The sequence below is a fragment of the Chroicocephalus ridibundus genome, chromosome 2, assembly GCF_963924245.1.
Source record: "Chroicocephalus ridibundus chromosome 2, bChrRid1.1, whole genome shotgun sequence".
In the NCBI taxonomy this organism is placed as follows: domain Eukaryota; kingdom Metazoa; phylum Chordata; class Aves; order Charadriiformes; family Laridae; genus Chroicocephalus; species Chroicocephalus ridibundus.
In genome coordinates this window covers 117,710,488-117,732,880 of record NC_086285.1, presented here as the reverse complement: position 1 = coordinate 117,732,880, position 22,393 = coordinate 117,710,488, and the positions used below count along the sequence as shown (strand labels likewise).

General features: G+C 37.8%; 1 protein-coding gene across 3 annotated transcripts in view; it reads right to left on the bottom strand.

Annotated features, from left to right (window-relative positions):
- MIB1 (MIB E3 ubiquitin protein ligase 1) overlaps positions 1–22,393 on the bottom strand; it is an 84,120-nt gene that overhangs the window by 57,634 nt on the left and 4,093 nt on the right. For all 3 annotated transcript variants that reach the window (XM_063326692.1, XM_063326693.1, XM_063326694.1), the window contains exons 2-5: positions 15,389–15,560; positions 12,493–12,622; positions 10,633–10,737; positions 2,797–2,863 (exon numbers count right to left, since the gene is read on the bottom strand). In XM_063326692.1, coding sequence (XP_063182762.1) covers positions 2,797–2,863; positions 10,633–10,737; positions 12,493–12,622; positions 15,389–15,560 — 474 coding nt within the window. The remainder of the gene's footprint in view (positions 1–2,796; positions 2,864–10,632; positions 10,738–12,492; positions 12,623–15,388; positions 15,561–22,393) is intronic.

Below are 22,393 nucleotides of genomic sequence, written 5' to 3'. Positions count from 1 at the left end.
TTCAAAAGACCAAATGGCCAAGAAGAAACTCTGATACTACTGAAGAAGAAACACGTCCATGAACGGATGCTCATGTTCAACGGACTTTGACTTCTATGATCATCCAGTGACTTCTTTCTGTCCTGGCCTTAGTTTAAAGGACCAATAGATTGAACACTATTTTCAAACTGCACCCTTCACCTTTAGAACAAAACACACATAACATGGAAAACAGCCACTTCTGCAAAGAATAAAAAAATTAAGGAGTAATTCTTCAGAAAAGCTACTGATACGGAACTCAATAGATAGAAAACTTACAAACAGCAAACACCCCAGAGACATCCCTGATGACACAGGGAAGTCTAAGAAAGGAAGAGATATAAACCAGCAAAGAATTATAAAAGCATTAGTTGGAAGAAAAGATCTCTGGAGGTCATCTGGTCTGATATCCCACACAAAGCTGAACTAACATGCAGCTGAGGTCAGCTGTGGATTCATTTGAGTCCTGAAAGCCCACAAGGACTGAGGTTCCACAATCACTCTAAGTAACTTTTCCCAGTGCTACAATATGGAGTTGCAGGTATAACAAAGTTTCTTCAGTATCTGATCTGAACCTCCTGAGTCACACCTTAAGGTCGCTACCATTTATTATCATGCCTTTTGTCACTACTGAAATTTTGGTGCCATCATTTTCAATCATCCTTCAAGTGGTTGTACGTGGATAGTAGATTACCTCTTAATCTCCTTCTTGCCAGACTAAACAAGCCCAGCTCCTCCTCCTTGCAAATCATGTCCTCTCAGTCTCCTAAGTAATTTAGCAGGCCACCATCAGATTTCTCAAAACTCGAGGGTGTGGGGGGAGAAGACAGACAGGTAGTGACACAGACAGGACACAGTATTCTAGACACAGCCCCATAACCATTGAGAAGAGGGGGATTCTGCTGCCCACGATCATCCTAATGTAGCCCATTACAAAATTTGCCTTATTTGCAATGATGGCACACTGCGCTCTCATTCAATTTGGTATTCACTGCAACACCCAGGTCTTCCCCAGTAAGGCTCCTCACTCAGGCATTTACAATTCCCAGTCTGGGAATTCCTGGCACAGAGGATAATTCCAACCAGAATGCAAAACTGCACTCCTGGTTGAACTCCATGAGGTTTCCACTCACCAAATTCTTCGCTTCCTCAAGGCTCTTTTGAATAAAGCTCTACTTTCAACCACACCCCTCTGCCAGCTTGCTATCACCTGCAATTGTCTGGGAGCGTATTTTGTCTCATCATCAAGGTCACTGATGTGGTACCGAACAAAATCAGTCCCAGTATTTTGCCCCAACTGCATACTCGTCTGTAGTAATTAAGCCCCTGCTGGAGTATTATTCACACTCTACTTCAAATATTGCAAAGCTTCAAAAATAACTTTCTAGTTTTTAATGCAAACATACATTTAAATTCACAGCATGAATGCATCTGTGAACTACGTTCAGAAAACAAATAAAAGGGACAGATGTTCTAACAAAGGGTAAGACTGAGAAGATGGACGATAATGTCGTAAGAATGACGAAATGAGTTCATGCTCATCCATTAACAGCAACTTAATATAGTGGAGAGGGAAGAATTTTAACAAAGAATAGTCTCCTACTATCTTTAGTGATTAATATTCATGTATTCAAATACGGTATCACCCTAAAAGTAAGCTACATGGAGAAAACAGACTTGTACTTTCACAGCGAGAACCAAAATGAATAAGGGGCACGCATAAGAACCTAAGTTTACCTATGTGATAAAGAACCAGTATTACTATTTCTCTATTTTTATTCATGTCAGAATAAAATGACAAAATTAATTTTAAGTACAGAAGCAAGATACAACGATCAGGGTGCCTTGGTTTTTTACTTTCAAACAATACATCTACTTGACAGTAAATATTTAAGTGACTTCTTGGACAACTGGGTTTTTTCGTTTTGATTTTTTAAACAGAACAGACCTTTACTGTTTCCACCTTTTCATCAGTGCTGTCAATAAAAGAATAGTGTCTGCAGGCCATACTTCAAGTACTTGTGCAACAAATTAGATTAAGACTAGTAAATAGAGTTCTCATCGCTTTAGGAAAGCCAGTACTATCAGGTAAGGTTTTATGTATTGAAGTATAACAAGAAACTTGAGAAGAAAAGCAGAATTTTCTGCAGTGTCTAGTTTTATGACCATGTGTTTTGCCAAGGAAATACACATTAATAATTAAGAAATTTGTGTTCAATAACCTATAAAATTTATCCCAACTTGCCCATACTTCAAAAACCAACACACCTGGCTATTAATTTTTATAATACACTCTGCACATATCTACAGCCCAGCCAAGACACTAGATGAGTAAATCAGTGCAATAGCTGATATGGAAAACCTCAACCAAGATTTCACAACATATACTAGTATTAGTATAAAATAACAGGTTAAGTTATACATTCGAATTACTCCTCTTTATGGCCATATACATCTTACTTCATTGACCATCTCTGAATATTTAAGACAGTCTTATAAGACTGCACAGTTACGTTTGGCTCTTAAAAAATAATAGTGCACAAGACGTGACTCTACTACTTAATCAACACTTAACAGCTCCCTTGCCATCCACTTGGCACACTGATACCAAATAGGTTTAGAAAAGCGTTACAATTTATTAATCGTGCATAGAAATGTTACCATTTACATTTCACTATTAAGGACAGCCCTTTTAGATGACGTCTAAAAAGGAAAGAGAAATCCAGACCAGGTATAATTAACACACATCAAGATAAATTTACTTTATCTTCAACTCACCTAACACAGGACAATGGTCCCTGTAGAAAGAGCCTCCTTTTGCATCTTGGACACATTTCAGGTCAGACTACAGAGAGAGATTGAAACAGCTTTAGTCCTCACTGACTGAGTCTCCAGGTTAACGTCACTGAAACTAGAACTTAAATACACTCAATGGAGAAAGACTGAAAATTATGTGTACAAAAAACCATGCCCCATGAATTCATTACTAATGCATATAATCTCAAATATTTTTCAATCCATCAACCTTGACGTTCTCAAGATTTTAATAACCTTCACCAATAAAAAAAGGCTATAAAGTGTTGACATTTTTAACTCAAATAAATGTATTAAAATAACACAAAGCTCCTTTGCATTGTTCTATAAAGTTATCTTTCCTTTTAAAAAAAGTGTGTGAACACAAGGAGGGAAAGAAAAAAAGAATTATCTGCAGACAGTGCTCAAAGCCACAGCCTTTCCTGTACCAATCATTTAATGCCTGCCAGTGCCGTCCCCTCTTCCGAACCCTTTTTGACAGATACATGTTTAACTTGGAGAAGAAAATCTGGCACACAAATTCTTCAAAATTAAGAATTTCCAATTAAGAATATAAAGAAGACAAGGATATTACTTTAAAAAAAACAAAACGCAGAACACTACGTTGAGCTAAACATGATCTTTTTAAAGTTCTAAAGACTCTATTTCATATTATCTGAGGAACAGAAGTTTCAAGTATGATAACCAGCTCCTATTCATAAAGCCAGCAGAGTTCCTATCATTCTCCTGCCCTCTGTTTTTTTCCCCTGTGCAACTCTTAAAGCCAAACGGCTACCATCTGCCATTGCTCCTTATGGAACAATTCTCACTAAACAAAGGGCATTTTGTGCGCATGATTAGTTGGGAAGGAGGTAGGAAGCTGTTTGCAAAATGGGTCAGAACATTCTATGGGATGGGGGAGGAAACAGAGGACAGGTAGTGGTTATGATATAACCAACCAGAACTACACAAATACTTTAACAATTATTTTTCGGCACACCCAAGATTTATTGTCAGACTGTGCTCCTGTAAAAGGATTAAAATGGAAACTCTCAAGTCTTCCAAATCATCAAGGCACTGACAAACACAATACTACCCTCAGCGACCTCTAACTCCAGAAACAATACAGAATTCAGCGTATATCCTCATCTATGAATAATGTACCACCTCTTTTGGAAAAAGTGATGAAAACAGATGAAAATAATGAGATTTAGCCGCTCTTCAAATCCTAGAAGAAATGAGAGGAGTTTTGTTCAGCCCAGCAGCAGCAGGCCTGCGACAGAGTGCTGCCACCCGGTGGGCAGGTGCTGGCTTTAACTCAGCCGAAGACAAAAGGGGCTGCGCTGAGCACCCCAGATGGCAAGCTCACTCATTCATTCCACCAGACCAACGGAGATTTAATGTGCCCCGGAGCACGCGGGTCTCACCCACTGAATACAAACTCTTCGTGTCATGCAACAGCCAGCTGTCTGTGCAGGAGTCAAGAAGGGCTGTAACGCACAAGAGCTGTTTTCACATCCTTCAGAGCATTAAGAATAGAGCGCGGGAGGGTCCTGATCGGTTCTCCTCCCAGACAGGCAAAATCTGAGTGAAAGATCGCTTGCGTTACAGCAGGTGTTAACATACAGAGCAGACTGATGGCTAAAAGCTAGCAGAGGAAATAAAATATTCAGTAAAAGGCTAATTACTATCTTGAAGCAGAAATTTTTAGGAAGCAGGTTAAGATACCTTAAATTTTACAAGGAAAAGACACAGAAATCTACACGATTGCTCTTTTTTTTTTTTTACCCTGCCTGTACCATGCCCTACACATAGTTTTATTTCTGGAATATAATGATATACTTGGTTGTAAAACTAAGTGGTAGCTTGATGTTGAACCTCAGCTTCACATCTGTCTTCATTTCACTTACATGGTGAAGTCAACGTTAGATCACTAAGGAGTAAAACAAGAGTCTGATCTAAGCATCATAGAAAAGCATTTACATAAGCCTTCACCAAAAAACCGAGGACTCAAAACGTACACAAAGGTGAAGCACTTGACAGAGATTAAGGCAGTAAGAAACTAACCCGTATATATTGTATGTAAAGCAAAGAGTTCCTTCAGCAATTTGGCACATAACATTACTAACAAAAGTAACATCAACGTGACAAAGGCCTGCAAACGTCTTAAAAAAACATGATCAAACCCAAAAAAGATCCTTGAGTTTTAAGACAGGAAACTGTACTTAGTCGTACTTCAGTAAGCAACTATAATGCTACTTTAGCACCCAGCTACAATATTTATCAGAAAAGGAAACCAAGCTTTCTTCTGTCCAAGTAGTTTAAGTAAAAAAAAAAAAAAAAGAAATAGAAAAAAAATCAGAGGTAGTGTTAAGCTCCTGGTCACCCTCCCCTGGGGACCACGGGGCAAGAGGCCCCCGTAGTGAGGGGAGAGCACAAAGACTCCCCAAAGCCGAGCCACACCAGGCTGCCAGCACATCCCTGCTGCCAGCTCTGCTGTACCGCACGTCTGAGGACCCCACACGGCTTTTCACAAGTCTTATGAGTCTCCCGGAGTCTTGAAAAGGAACTGAAATACCAGATCGTTTGGAGATGAGACGTACAATTGCAAAAGCGAATGCATCAAAACACAAGGGATGTTAAAATGCAAGTTTCAGACTCACAGTGACACGGTGCACAGAAAAAGTAGTAACAACTGTGAGGCTGGGTGAAAATACGTGGTGGAGACAAATGTGCAAAGATGAAAACAAAACATAAGCTTTTACACACTAACCTGATGGAGAAATTATCCAATGAACCCTGATGAGGATTCTTTCAAGAAAAAGAAAAACAAGCTAGAGATTTTTGTGGAATTTATGTATAGAGAAGAGATGGAAGCCCCGGTTAAGCTGGAAATTATGAAAATTCAAGGAACACCACAAGCACAAAACATTGCGCAGTGCGACTTCCGAGATCAGTAGTAACAGCTGATGCACATGAGCAGTGGGTAATAATGGTTTTTGCCTACAGTGGAGAACTCTGGCCTTCTAGCATCTACCCTCTGACTTGCTGAAAAACTCTTTGCATTCCAACTGTATGTGACTGTATGTTAAAGATCACGATCTGCTGAGACAAATGGGAAACACAGAAGACATAACAGTTTACTTTGACTTGCCATCCAATTATACCATTGAAAAAACAGCATCAATTTCATCATCATAAAAACTTCAGGGAATGAAAAAAAAAAGTACATTACAGCAATGTCAGCAGTGTTGGCAGATGGTGTAGAAGCACCACCATCCCTGGCCTTGAAGTGGAAAACAATGCTGAAGGAGCAGCTGCCTACTGGAATAACTATTAAGATATTCCAATCAATATGGAATGCCATCCATCAAAACCAGGGAGGGGAGTCTACAGACTTGATAAGGAGACTAGGTGTGCTGCTAAGAAAAGGAATGCTTGATCCAGAGATGCACTGCAACAGCAACTAACATCAGCAATAAATACCAGGAGATAAATGCTCTCAGAGACATACCAGCAGGAATGGTGCCACAGCTGCAGGTGTTTGAGGTGCAATTAATACACCCTTCAAAGGTCATTTTAAGTCTTTAAACTCACAACAGCTTTTGTCAAGGAAATAAGCCCTTACAGGGCAAATGGAGGAAGTTCCATGCGTACTGCTTTGTCACCTCATTAAGACAACAAGGGGCTGGATAAATCCTTAAATTTTAGCTAAAGCTTTGTAAGAAATGCTGCATTTCAAATTTAATGAACTCAAATCATGTTCAGTTCCAAGAAGCTGAGAAAAGTGCACGCAATAAAAGGAGAAAGTAGAAGGTGGTAGAGAAAGTGACTGAAATGATAAAAACATGCAAGGTATAAAAAACAGTAACAATTAAAGGTGTGAAGTATAAAAACAACAGCAACAGCCTCTTACAGAAAAAAAAAAAAAATCAGTCTTCAGGCAAACCCCAAGCGAGATGTTCAGTGAAATGAAATGCCCTTACTGTCTATTAATTATAAGCACGTATAAAAACTTTCCATGTGTAACTTTTTTTTTTTTTAAAGGAGGATCACTTTAAAGTCTTCCTTTGCGGGTGGAATACTGTAAATAACAAAATTAGAAAAGGATCAGTAAGTACACTTCTGCTTAACAGAAATATGTTTCTAAGCAACTCTGTTACAGAGAGAAGACAAACTTGGCTTGGTTGAGACTACAGGAGAAATGTAGAGAAATAAGACTAAATAAACAAGAAGCAAAACAAAGTCTGCTGACAAATGCAAATAAATGCACAAGGTACACAGAAATATCTCCTTCCTCTCTGGATTCCAAATAATTAACCACCAACTTTGGCTACACTGTGAGTAATGTAATAAAAAGCACCTGCTTCACATGTAAAGGTGGCCAAAAATTAATGTTTCTGTGTTTTAAATCAGTTTTGATCAGCACCTAGAAGCAACAGAAGGACACTAAACAAACAACAAAATAATGAAAATTCTTGTTGCTCCTTCCTAAACCCCTCAGTTTCAACATACTGGGGACAAGATAAAGTACTAAAAAGTTGAAGATCTGACTTATATTACAGATCTGACAACTGAAACTGCACCAGAAAGCATATTTCTATATATTTTATAACAGTCACCTGCAATGCCTAGTATGCCAAGACATTTACTTTGTTTTTATTAAAAACAAAAATAATGGTGTTAATAAGAAGTTCTTAAAATCCTCTAAAGTAATTTCAAGGATTATCTTTAAGGGTAATCCAAATAAATGCTGATGAACAGATATTAGGTATCAATCAGGATAAGAAAGTTTAAAGTAACATCAAAAACACAAGGGCAAGGAATCTTCTCAATTTCCCTTATGTGCTGAACTATTCAGAATTCGTGGAAAAAAGTACACAAACACAGATGGCTCACAGATTACTGAGACAATGATTGATGATAACTACAGTAACTTCTTTCATAAGCTACACAGATGAAAGGAAGATCCTCCATAATGAAAAACAAGAGGAGGTTAATCACAGAAAAAAAAAAGGCAAGAGTGAAGGCAAGTATGAAAGGCAAGTATGGTAGCACCAAACCGATTCCTAAATAATTAAACTGATTTAGGGCACTCCTGCTGACGGAGCTATTTTCTTTAGTTTTTATAGCAAAATCATTCTATTAATAAGTAGTAGAATATAATGATTATTGAAAACCAATGGAAGTTACCAGCTTTACATCCTCAGCTGTGCGATACGAAGAAATAAAAACTGGAAACAAGTCTAAAAAGCTCAATCACATTTTTCTCCTTAACTAATTCCACATAGTGTATCTTTTTATTACAAAAGGCTATGTTCAGACATTTCTAAAGCAGGTAATATAGTTAACAGCTCAGTCTGGCTCTAGAATCTGAATACATATAGATGGAAAACGCAAGCAGCGTCAATCATATTAGCCAACAGTACTTTATTTCTACTATGGATGTAGGAAACATTATTCAAAATCTAACAGTATCATAAAAACAGATTTCAGTTTGGGAATTTGTGGCAGCAGAAACTCCCATATTTAAACACCAGGCTTCACAAAGAAAGGCAAGATGCACACCTTCATATGGAAACACAGCAACAGCAAACTCAAATAAAAACTCTAAGGATCTGACTACAAATAAATGCAAGTTTTCAGCCAGCACCTGCTGTCCTACTAGCCAATCCTCATCTCTCCCAAGGAAAAGCTGGCAGGCCAGATAGATTAATTTTGAACACCAGATGCAGCCTGTCAGCTATCAAACAAGCAACCCCGACTTACAATAATAAGCTGTGTTTCTTTAATCAGCTTCATTTGCGTCTGAGTCAAGTGTTATTCATTTGCAAGCAGAGGTCTCTTCCCAGCTGTATTTATATGGGCACACACTCTGAGTATTGCTGATTCCACATTCTCTGGACATTCTTATCCAGTTTCTAAGTCCTAAGACAAGTTTTCCCCACATTTACACAAACTTTCTGACAGTCTATTAGTCAGCTGTACATAACAGCACAGAAATAGCAGCAAATAACTGTAATGAGTTGTACACTTAGCAAGCAATTAATCAGTTATAAAATCAAGCTTTACATTCAAATGACTATTTGTCACAGATATCCAAGAATCTATTTCATCTGAAGTGAAAATTATGTTTGATAAGAGTATCTGACAGATAAAATTATTGTAGGAATGGATTGCAATCAGGTAAGCAATACATATAAAGCCTCACATTATCTTTTTTATATATATGTATGTACATACATTATTTACATATTATCCGATATACTTAAAACTTATACATATATGTAGTTTCACAAACATCAACAGCTTTTTGTTGTTAATTAAGTGACTGACCAAATATTTCTATTGGTACAAATCTTGTGGGAAGGGTCACCCTGATGCATACAAATTTACAGTTGCAGTAGTTAATCAAGTATTCTAGAAACAATTAACACTTCCTTACGCAGCAACAGTTTGACCACAGAATATAGCTGATTTACAAATAATAAATACATTTTTATTTTAAGGGGAATAATTATTTCAGAAGAGAACACAACTTATCTTAAATTATTTTTTTCTCAGGCCGGAAGGAATGTTTAATGATTTCACAGCACTCCTACTATGCAGTGCGCAAATTTTAACATAGTAACTGAAACCACAATAAAAAAATCAGTTGATCTGTACCTCTTTGTATCTAGATTTTGTAATTGTGCTCCTTTTCTGCTCATCGCAATCAAATATAAGGGGGAAGATACCAACCATTGGTTTAATAATATTATGTTACATAATGCTATATGTAACTTTCTCTCCCTTGTGCCAGTATATAAACAATTTTCTTTAGGACTGGGGGAGACCATGAAGGACATAATTCAATACTGACTTATATTTTGTTCTTAGCATCCTCATGCATGAGAAAAGCTGAGCCGCACTAAAGATGTTTACTCTTTTTAAACCTGACAATAGAATATGTATTTAATGCAAAAGTGGTATTTAGTATTTATTTTTATTATAAAAATAATATGTATTTCAAGTGAGGCTCTAAGGCAAAATATTGTACTCTCAAAAATAGTAGACTAGTCATTGGTTTACATTTTATTACTGATACACATCTGACAATGTTAAGTTAACGTGGTTTTTCTCTGCAGTAGCAAACAAAAAATCATGCAAAGAAAATGCTAATTAAGATGTTATAAGCAGTTGATAATCAAAGTAACCTTTCCCTGACCCACATTAGGATAAGAAAACCCAGCAACAGAAGGCACTTAGGCTAGAGTCTGACCCATTTTCTCTCTAAAGCTGTAGAAGCTAGTAAGTGAAAAAGAAAATTTTAGTGCTAAAGCAAATTAAGGTTGTAACTTAATTCAATACCTTTCCATTGACAAAAAAGTTGCTCTCAAGAATATTCTGAGTGTTGCCAGTAATTTAAAAACTGCAAATCTTACAGTAATCACACCAAAATTTGAAGTGAACTGAAGAGTTTGGGAGTTAAAGAAATAGGGTCTTTAAGAAGTTCATTACTAAGCTTCTTTTTCTTTTCTGAATTTTAATTTAAGGACAATAGTAGCACAGCAAGATAATCCTGTATGCAGTGTAAATATTTACTGTATTCAGGCAGGAACCAGCCCTTCACTTTACATTATTCACGTTTTATAAATTCCCAGATCAGATTTTCTTACTAATACATATGCATGATCCATACAGCTGTATTCACAATGATCTGACTAATAGCACGCAAACTGACAAAGGATATTATAAAAGCAGGATAATAAAGCACAACAAGTTATTCTTGCCACCCCTCCCCCACCATGCATTTTACCCTTTGTGTTCTTTTATACTTACCATGCCCTCAAAGCCAACTCTGTAAAGGTTTTTAGCACCATTGTCCCAAAGAACATATGCTGCGCTATGTGGACTCGACGCACTCCAGTCTTGGATTTCAGTTACCTATTCAGTTTCAAAAATAAGAAAGTTGCTTCTAGAACAAAGACTGAGAAGCGCAATTTGAATTTAAAACCTTATTCATCTCTTCAGAATAATTCAGGATACAGCAGTTCTACCGAATTTAGTAAAATTTATTCTGAAGCTGTGTTCTGTTTGATACAAGTGTTCCCTAGGTGTCTTACTAAGATGGCAGCCTGAATATATACTTTGCAGGCCTATTTTTCTTTTCTATATTTGGTAGGTAATCTAACTACATAAGTAAAGAAAATCTGAACTGTAAAAATTTACTTTATGATGCTTTAATATGTTCTTACTAGAAGCAGGATTTAACTAAGATGAAAACTATTTTAATTGCTTCAATTTGTCTGGTTTAACCTGCGTTAGCCTGGTGGCAGTGCACTGTATTAGGAGACAGTTTTATTTCCAGAGCCATTCTGTTTAACAACAGTACAAAAAAAGGAGAGTGAAAAGGACTTTCTGAAATCATGAGGCCATGCACCAAACTCTGAAAACACTTCCATTATTCAAAAAAAAAAAAAATTTCCAGAACTTGTCTTCATTCTTGTTTGTATTTATATAAAGGCTGTTTCTGCTATCTACCATCTGCTTTTCCTTCTTAAGAAGATTTACATGCATTTATACATATTTTCAGCTTGCAAATAATCCCACTAATTCAAGTTTAATACATAAGGCAGATAATGCAGGATACGACTCTTATTTTGCAAAGTTTCAGAGATTTCAGAATATCTTGCCAAATTCATAGCAAGGGGTAAATACTGCATCTGAATATCCCTTGCTTTAAGTTATTTAAATCTATTATTTCCTCTCAATGAAATCCAAAATAAAATCCCCAAAATTCCTAAAGCTTCCATAAATGTGTAGGATATAAAATAGGCTAAACATCTTACTCAAGAACTTCTCAAATTCTTTTAAATGCTGCTTAAGTGTACTAAAAATAAATGCAACAAAAAACACCAGTTCACCAAGATATAAGGGCATCCAGTTCTTCTTCTAGAGCATCTTATATTTGGTGATAAAAGTCATAGTATATTTTACACTCCCTGCTGTATGTTCATACTTAAAACAAACCTTCATTAGTTCTCAAGGTAAATGTAAGTTGTAGACAGAAAATTTGCACAGGTTATGATTAGCAACATACCTTTCCATGCAATCTTCAATAAATCCAAATATTATTTTTATACAGCTATATGAAAACCACTCATATAATATCCTAAGGCGGTATATAATCCAACACTTGCGAAGTTTTAACATTCAAACTGGAAAAGTCCCTATAATTATTAGGGTGCAAGCACTGAAAACCAGGAGCAAGAGAAACACAAGTGTGCTGACCCGCAAGCAAGAAGACTACAGAATGCAGTGATGACCAGAAAGGGCTATTCTTGAGAGCTCTGGTTTTATATCAGCTCTCTAGTAAGGCTGAAATATGCCCAAGATCTTAATGTCGTTACAAGCCCATCTTAAACTGAACAACCAAGACAAAAATTTAGTAGTTTTAAAAATTTTGCTGCTGGTATTGTAAAAAAAATGTAAATTTCATTTTAAAAGAACTAGTCATAGTGCACATCCCTTCCTCTTTTTAAATGCTTAAGCATTACAGAATAAGAATAAAAAGTGTCCAGCAAACTAGAACAGTAACTTTTATGATGATATTTTTACTCTACAATTAGAAAGGCTATGGAGGTCATTACATGAGCATGCAGAAATGCATCTTCTTATTTAAGCCAGTTTTATTTTTACCTTTCCTCTACGCCCATTGCCACCATCTTGATCTTCCCATTGCCAGTCAACTCCTCGCACCACTCTGGCACCTGCAAAGATTCCTCTTGCTGTAATTTTCTTTGATTTACGGCGAGACTCCAACAATACCCTGAAGTTATTAAAAGAAGAACCCACAAACGTCAAGATAATAACAAAAGCCCAAAATGAATCTTTGGGAACAGGCAGGAAAAAAATCGTCTTGAAACAAAACCAACCCCACAAATGCAGATTTCGGTGCATGAATCACATCCATTCAATTCTCAACTTGAAGAGCAGCCCACGAGATAAAAAACCTAAGGTCTTCCTAAACCTGATTTATTGTGTGTTTTTAATTCTAATGATAATTTCTTCTCCGAACTTCCTACTACCAGCAATAATCTTATAACCACTTACGTATAGGTCTGTACTCATATTATTAAAGTCATTAAAGAAACATAAAGAGTCATATAAACAATATATTTGTTCTTCTCTTAGATGCACCGTAGGCCAATATTACTGTCCCACAATTGTCCTGCCATTTTTATTCAGAATCATGCTATAAAGTATGTGAGCTACAAGTCTTTCCCCTCCATGTCTCAGTTTATTTTCTACATAATTCTTACAGCATATCCTGGAAAATCTAACTCAATATATCAGCATCCATTTTTTCCAGTCATAATAAGTTACTTTTCTAAAGCAAACCTCTTTTTTCCCTCTGACTCCAACAGAAGTAGATAAGTCCAAACAGAACAGTTCATGCTATTTAACTTAGAAATAGAGACAGAGAGACAAACATTTTCCTGCCTTTTCAATAATCCCAAAAGCCACCAGTTTGCATGCAGCCAGATTTCTTACTTCATGCCAGGAAAATGTTGCCAACAAAAGTATTTTTTAGCTGAAATTCTGACTGTTTCCTGACCTCTTCAGGAACTATATCACCCTCCTGCTAAACTTTTAACATCCAGCAGATGGCAGACAAGGAAAAAGTTAAACTGTTGTAACCAATGCAAAGAGCACATGAAAATATTAGCCATTTTTATCTGAGTAACATAAGAGTAATAGAAATCACAAAGATATGTTGTTTATAGCAGCATTTTAGAAAGATCTCAACACCTACCAAACTGAGATAAAAACCAGCATATTTTGGTATGCTGCCCATATGATATCCCAGACTCAAGAATAAAATAGAGCTTAATGCTTTCCTTCATTCAAACGTCCTTAGATGCCCTTTGCTATTTTTCCTGTGAGATATCCCTCAAATTCAACAGCACTGCTTTGCCCTTTCCTCCTCCCTCAAACACTAAACTTTAACCAATTTTTCTCAGCTAAGCTTGATCCAGTAGGAACAGCTCCTTGGCAAATGGAGCTGCCTTCTAGATAAGAGCTGCAAAACAGAGCTCAATGAGAGTAAACAAATATAGGGAGAAAGTGACAAGATGCAAAAGATTTCCTGAAATTCTATACATTGCGTACAATCTATCTCCAAAACTAAAATTTATGCTTTATACACCAGAACAGAAGACCACTTAAAACTACAAAGGAAACTTCAGCTGAAAAAGAAAAAAAAAACTCTAGCAAGCATTCTCAAAAGCAATGAGATTTTTTTTAAAAAAAAAGAAACACACAGAAAACAGATTTGTATTTTGTTACCTATTTTCTATTAATTACACTAAGCCAGCACCTTCTGCTCTTGGATTCAACTTCTAAGTCTTGTTCTGCATTAGAACACCAAAATTGAGACACTAAGCTTATGATATTTACTTGGTACCTAGATCTACTGGCACAAATCTCAAAAAAACAGAAGTTACTTTTTGATTAAGCCACTGACCTGGCCCAATGTTAAACTTCAAGACAAACGTTAGAAAAAATAAACACAGACCCTACAAGCCATGATACAAAAACTCAGTTTGCATGTTCCAACCACTTCCCTTAACTATAAATGCACTGATAAAAGTACATTACTGAATTACAACATATTTGTAAACCTTACTTCTCCATTAAGAGGAAATAAATGTTGTCTTACACACATCACATTTAACTGAGTATCACATCTAACAAAAAAAGCTTCCGGTGATTTAATGAAAGAAGATTCTGGAGAGGTAACACAGAGGTGATACAACAGCATGTAGCCTTTACACAATGCTTTACCGTAGCTCTCCAAGTATTTAGTAACAGGCAAATATCACTGTTCTCACTTAATCAGTAGATAAATCATGACAGAGAGGGGCTTTGGATCAAGACAAGTTATTTCAAGTCAAGAACACAAGAACAACTATGCAAGAACACACTAAATGCCAGTTTTGTTCAGAGTTCTTCACTGGGAGACAATAATATATGCTTAAGAACATAAAAACCAAGGCGAGGGTAAAACAGCCCTTGACAGCATCTTTTCTCTGCTTTCTGCAGTGAACAGTTTAAGCAGTTCAAGTCAGAGGTTTTGTCTCCAGACCCCTCTGTTTTTCAAAGTCCACAAAGATGATATTTTTCCCTTCAATCTGTCTACACCATTTTTTAACCTAATTAAATTTCCTCATTCAGGAATTCATTGACAAATCATTTTGTGATTACACATTGTGTAAAGATAACTGCCTTTGTTTTAAAGCTGCTATATAACACAATAACTAGGAAGACTGCAATGAGGCTGAAAGAAACTGAATAATCTTATCCTAACTTTTTTGTCTACTTCATTCTTTCTAAATTTTCCATGTTTTCCAAGCTCCAAAGATCTGTCCTAGCTACCCCTCCCTCACAAAGAGGCAGAGAACCACTAACAGAATCTACACCTCAAGCCACTATTTTACCTAATCCAAGTTTCATTAACTAAATCTGCAGTTTGGAAGTTAACCACAATTAACTGTTCCTGTTTCGTTTCATGGGGAAAAAAATTATGCTTTACCTTTCACTTCCTGGTGTAGTAATTCTGTAAAAACGATGCCTCAAGTGATGTTTGTCCCCATGATAGCAAACCGTGCACAAGTCATAATTTGTGCATTCAGCACATTTCCATCGGATGCCAATGATGGGTTGCTGTCGACAAGTATCACACATAGTCCCATCATGCTTGATACCTGCAGGGAGAAAAGAAAAAAAGAAGACTAACAACTTTGCTACATCACTACAGAGATTTCTATTGTGCAACATTATTATTTGAAACCACACACAAAAAAAGTTAACAATAAAGAAAGGCTGCTAGAGATACCCTATCAGCCAACGTGACCGAGGGGAAAAGATAATGACTTTGCCTCATATCTCCAAGTTGTCAGTCTGTTCCTGAAATGTTCTAGCTTTTCCTCAGCACAAAAAGCTGAGAAAGCTGTGTTCAGTTTTTTCCATCTATACAAATCAGAAAAAAGAAAATGAGAAGTCCTTTAACTACAAGTTAAAGGGTGAGAAATGCAATTATCAAAATATACAGGCAATCTGGAATTTTATCTCCGGATTAAGACTATCAAGACACTTTATACCACAAAGGCTGTGTTCAACTGCGCATGCCAGTTTGAAAATCATTGGCTTGACTTACACATTTTGTACACTGGACAAGAGTGCTTACCTCTATTCTTTTTTCTATAGGAAAAAATTAATCTCTCTTGGATAGATGCCATTAGCTTAATGAAAATCTGTTAACATTTTTGAAGAGTTTTACTGCTTTTTATGTTGTTTTTTTCTAAAAGAATGTGCCAAAGACAGACCAGATGTAACCCACCAGCATGTGTTCTGCCCAGCCTTCCACAAAAATTGAATTCTCAATGCTACTTACTCCTACAGCTTTGCCAAGCTACAGCAGATTGAAAGTGATCAGTCACAGACAGTTTCCATCCATGCATTCTGAATACAGTGAAGCGCAGCAAGTTTATTAAAAAAAGATAAATATAAAAAATATCAAATTCTGCTGCTGCTTGGAAAAAAAATGAGCAACAGAAGAGAGAAGCACTGGCATGCAGTCTGTGGCACAAGATAAAAATGAGCACTAAAAGAATTTTCCCACTCAGTCACCCTTTAAAAAAACAGCCAAAAAACCCCCAGATCACTCTGAAATTAGTGAGGAAAAAGAATGGGTTTTGTCCCCTCCAGAAGGGATGCTTTTGGAAATGACTCCCAAATTCACTATAAATCTATTAGTCACTTGTGTCCAACAGCTGAGCCACCTGCACTGAAGAAAAAAATCAACAGCTGGAGAGGCAAAACTGAAGGAAATGCCTTCTTGCCTGATCATTTCACAGAATCACATAATAGCTGAGGTTGGAAGTAACCTCTGGAAATTGTCTAGTCCAACCACCACCGCTTAAAGCGGGGTAAACTAGAGCTGGTTGCCAACATACAGTCAGCTTTTGAGCACCTCCAAAAACGCAGACTCCACCACCTCTGGGCAGCCTGTTACAGTGTTCAATCAAAAATGTTTCTTCTTATGCTTAAGTAGAAATTCCCACATTTCAATTTGTGCCCATTGCCTCGTCTTGTCACTTTACACCACTGAAGAGAGCCTGGCTCCATCCTCTTTACAACCCCCATGAGGTATTTATATACACTGGTAAGATCCCCCTGAGCCTTCTCTTCTCCAGGCTAAAGACCACCAGATCCCTCAGCCTCTCCTCATACCAGACGCCTTAAGGCTCCTTAAAACGCATCTGCAGCCCTTCGTTTGACACACTCAGTTATGTCCATATCTCTCTTGCACTGGGGAGCCCAAAACTGGATACAGCACTCCAGGTTTGGCCTCACCAGCACTGAGTGGAAGGGAAGGATCACCTCCTTCGACCTGCTGGCAACACTCCTCCTAACTCAGCCCAGGACACCACTGTCCTTCATTGCTACAAGGGCATTGCTGGCTCACAGTCACTTGGTTGTCCACTGGGACCTCCAGGTCCTTTCCTGCACATCCGCTTTCCAGCCAGTTGTCCCCAGTTTGTACCAGTTATTCCTTCTCAGTTGCAAGACTTAGCCTTTCCCTTTGCCGAATTACATTAGATTCCTGTTGGCCCATTTCTCCAGCCTGTCAAGGTCCCTCTGAACGTCAGCAAAATCATCTCACGTATTGTTTCTCCTAACTGAGAAGGCTTCTCACTCCATCCTCTTCCAACCTTGATTATAAACGTATTTAGGAAAATTTGTGCCCTCATGATTAAAAATTGCATCAACATTGAAATAAATATTTAGTTAAGGCTGGAAAAGGCAACAGATTTGGAGCAAAGACTGCACATAGCACCACAGACATTTGAGCACCTCTTCAGGACAGCCAAAGATAGCCTTCAGTGAAACTGCTGATGTTATACTAAGTGATCACTGTAGCTCCTGGAGCAGTTCATGACTAAAGCAGCATCCATTCCTTGACCACAAAGTCTGTGCTGAAATTTTGAAAGTCTGGCACAGACAAGTCCTATAACCCACAATGTTATTTGCCAACTCCAGCTGCCAGACAACACACCTCATATACCATAATCCTAACCTTCTACAACCTTCTACATTTAAAAAGTATTTGCTGCCTGGTAACAACAGCTAAAAATGCTATTTTTCTACAAAACAAGAACTTGAAATCACCCATACATTTCCTCCACACACACAACTCCATCAACAACCTTGTTCCCAACATGGACGGACGGTTAACATCAAGGAGCAAGCTACCTTTCTTGTTACGTACACTGAAACTTTGATGTCTGGTATCTATTGATTATCTGTAACACTCAAAAAGATAGTATTAGCTGTGATCTTGTGGTGGCTGCCTCACTGCTATGAATTGTATTGAACCATTTTACTACTTTTTTGGTAGTCTTCAAGAGCAGGTGCATTAAAAGGACTCAGATAACCTGTTACTGTTCCATTGCCTTGCATAAAAAGTCTAACTAGTTATGGCATTTGGGATCGAGGGGTGATATTTGTTTTTTCTTTTTAAAAATTGATTGCTAAATTGGTATTCCACAGAGAAACAGAGAAGTTACACATCTTTGGAATTTTTTAACAGTTCCTGAACTTCAGAAAGACAATTTGCCAAGGATCACATTTATTCTGGATGTAAAAGGACCAAGGAATTAGGTGCTGCAGGATTCTTCAATTGGTCCAAGCAGCAGGAAAGAGGGCAAAAGAGAGGAATAATCATAAGTCATGTAATACAGAACTAGGTCATCTCACAGTAATCTTATATAAAAACTAAACATTTCTAGCCATTGAGGCAAAAGCTGCTGTGGAAAAACTCAGAAAAATCTCCTTAGGAAGGAACAAGGAAAAAAAAAAATACAGAGACATTTGACTCAAAAGTCATTTTACTGACTATAGTATCTGGGACTTAAAAAGAGAGCAGCACATGTCTGTATCTGGACTCTCTGATCGAGACAGTCACATCTCTATCTCACAGATCACTAAACACCACCCTGATAGATACAGCCTTTCTTCATCTGTTTCCTGACACATGACTCCAGCAGCAACACCCACTTCAGTGCATGCCTCACCTTACCATGCTGCTCCGTTCTTTCCATTACGCCAGCAAAAGGTTTTTGCAGAGTTGATCTGTAAACTGAATCAAGAAACATCCCCGGATGAAAGACAGCCAGGAGGAAAAATACTCAGCTGGATTGGTTTCCCAGTCCCATTCTTTGTGGAGCTGCACAACACTGCTGGCTCGACAAACAGGGCAGGAGCAGTCAAGTAATCCTGTTACAGAATGTGTAACCACTGCACTAGAGATCTGGAGGGAGAAGTAGATTTGTATGCCTTTGCGGACAGTGGACTAAGAGAGTTTTAACTTCATTTGCTAAAAAAAATGCAAAAACAAGATGCTACTACTGGATCACAAAATGTGATCGCTAAACTCTTATTCATGCTCCTAATAAAAACAAAACGAACTATTTAAATCAATAGTATATTTTAAAGAAGGCTGACATAATTTTAACATTTTTTTTAAGATATTATAGATGCACGAGTGTGATGCGTTGACCTTGGCCACCACCAGATGCCCACCTAGCCACTCTTCTCATTCCCCCTTTTCAACAGGACAAGGAGTGAAAATAAAATGAAAAAGCTTTTAGGTCGAGATAAAAGTGAGATCACTTACCAATTACCACGACAGGCAAAGCAGACTTGACTTGGAGAAAATTAAACTTATTGCCAATTACAAGAACAGAAGAGGATGGTGAGAAAGACAAAAACTAAAATACCTTGCCCCTATACTCTGCCTACTTCCCAGACCCAACTTCTCTCCTTCAGTCCCAACTCCTCTATCTCTCTGCTTCTGCCCAGGGCAGATAGAATCATAGAATCATTTCGGTTGGAAAAACCCCTAAGATCATCAAGTCCAACCATTAACCTAATACTGCCAAGTCCACTGCTAAATCATGTCCCTAAGCACCATGTCTGCATGCCTTCTAAACACCTGCAGGAATGGTGACTCAACCACTTCCCTGAGTGGCCCGTTGCAATGCTTCATAACCCTTTTGGTGAAGAAATTTTGTGATGATGCGGAATGGGGAGTTACGGTCAGTCCACAACAGCTCCTCAGACTGTTCCCCTGCTCCAGCATGGGTCCCCTGCTGCAGCATGACCGCAGTCATTCAGAAAAACACTGCTCAAGCGTGAGCTCTCCATGGACTGCAGTTTCCTTCAGGGCATGTCCACTTGCTCCAGCATGGGATCCACCACGAGCTGCAGTATGGATATCTGCTCCATTGTAGCCCTCCATGGGCTGAAGGGGACAACTTACATCACCACAGTCTCCATCTAATTGATCACCATCTACTCACCAAAATTCAGTACTGAGGACCTGATGTTGGCACTACACATGTTTGCGGGGAGGGAAGGAGACATTATTTCTAATGTTTCAGACTAGCTCTGCTCTAGCCCAGTGGACTGAATGCTAATCAGCATTGAGATCATATCTTTCAATTTACTTCCACCAACCCATGATGTAAATTGAAGCATTGTACACAGGAACAACCAGGAGACTGGGTCACGCGTAGGCTCTGGAGCCAAACTTGAATTCCTGACCCAAATGCAACCTGTATCTGCCACGTAAACCACTTCCACTCCTTGAAAGGAAGGCTGTTTAAGAAAGGTAGAGAAACACAAACTTTCCGAAGTTTATATTAGGAAAGAATGCCTTAATTAAACTACTGGAATACATTAAAGTGCCATAAAAACTTCAGAATTCAAACATCAGCCCTGCAGCTGGCCAGCTGTGAACTCGAAGAGCACTTTAGCTCTCTAAAAGGAGATAATGCAAAAACTAAACCTCTAAATATTCTTGAAAAATTCCTAGGAGCAGGTTATTTCAAGATGAACCAGGTTTTGTATCATCCTTCACACTGCACTGAAAAAAAAACACAAAAGAAACCAGGTAATGAGATGGGTACTTTCACCACGCCTAATTACTTTTAAATACCTGACACTTCCTCACATCCCTCCAACCTTAATACACCATAAAATCCAGTATTCCTGATCTGCTCTTGTCATTAATGTTTGTAATATTTGCATTTCATATTAGTTTCCTATGTTTACATAGGAATTTCCTATGTTTACATAGGAAACTGCCCCTAGGCAGTTTACATAGGAAACATGTCCCTGCCACGGTTATTTTCACTTTTGTCATCTATTCCCAAATCTTCCCTGGATTACCTAGCCCAACATTCCTCTGTCACCAGTCATTTAGACATCAATTTCACAGCCTTCGCCTGCAAGTTTTTAAACCCCGTGCTCGCTCCTAAAGCTGTGAAAGGAAACAGAAGCAGTGTTGATCAAATTGCTATTTGAATTTGTTACAGATATCTCTGTTGTATTAAAAATAATTTTCAGAGGTGGCAATATATAACTGTCCAATAAAAGAACATTTTAATGGTAAAATAAGACGTACAAGGAGTATCCATACCACTCACTGTTAAGCACAGCAGAAGTCAATAGTGATTTCAATTACTTCTCGGAAACCAGATTTTGTTGGTTCCAATGGACTCATTCTCTACAGTTCTCTAATAAGCAAAAATCTTTTCAAATCATAATGACAATACTACCATCATGCACAGGATACCACAAGCTACTTAGAAAACTGATGCATTTACACCACAATTTAAAAAGTAATAGCAATGTTTTGTGCTTCCCATTCTTCCACTCAAGATAATACTGACACTATGGCCAGACTCCAGGCAAACTGAAAACAAAGAATTCTTACAGATTACCCAGATTCCGACAAATTGTGTGAAAACTCAAATCAGTGTGCCCACAAACATAACTCATCTATTAAATACCCTGTCAGGCAGCAGCCAGCTAACCAATTGTTATATACAAGAGATGCCAGACTTGCGAAAGCATGTGTCCTGTCTAGTAAGAGTATCACAAGATACATGAGGAGGGAGAGGATTATTGTGTAGGAGACATGGGGGATGGGCAGGAAGGACAAAGGATATGTTTATAAAAAAATAAAACAAAACAAAAAGACAACCACAACAGGCTTCCCAAGTACCACTGCTCATGAAGCTACTAGATTTTTTTTTCACTTGTGAGGGGTTCTGCAAGTATGTACCAATAGCCACTTAAAAAACCTTAACTAAGACAGTTTTCCTTGAATTACACTTGATGTGCTAAAAGCAAGAACAAATAAACAAATACATGGGATAAATCATTCGAGGTTGTGTACCTTTTAAAATGTTTGACATGTATGACTTCATGATGATTTATGCAACTTTTCAGGTGACAGACAACTATTAATACAAGTACAAAAAGCCACTCAGATCTCCAACAGATAACATCTTTCCGGTGTTTTCCAGTATTACCAAAATACGTCACAGAGAGCTTTCCACACTGCACAGATGCTTATTCGAGCTGCAGGATAATTCCACATCAAGATTTTATTTCCTGACCCCAGCCCCTCCGCCACCTCCCCTTATTCAAACACAATTGGGTAAATATATCTTAAGCAGGAAAATAA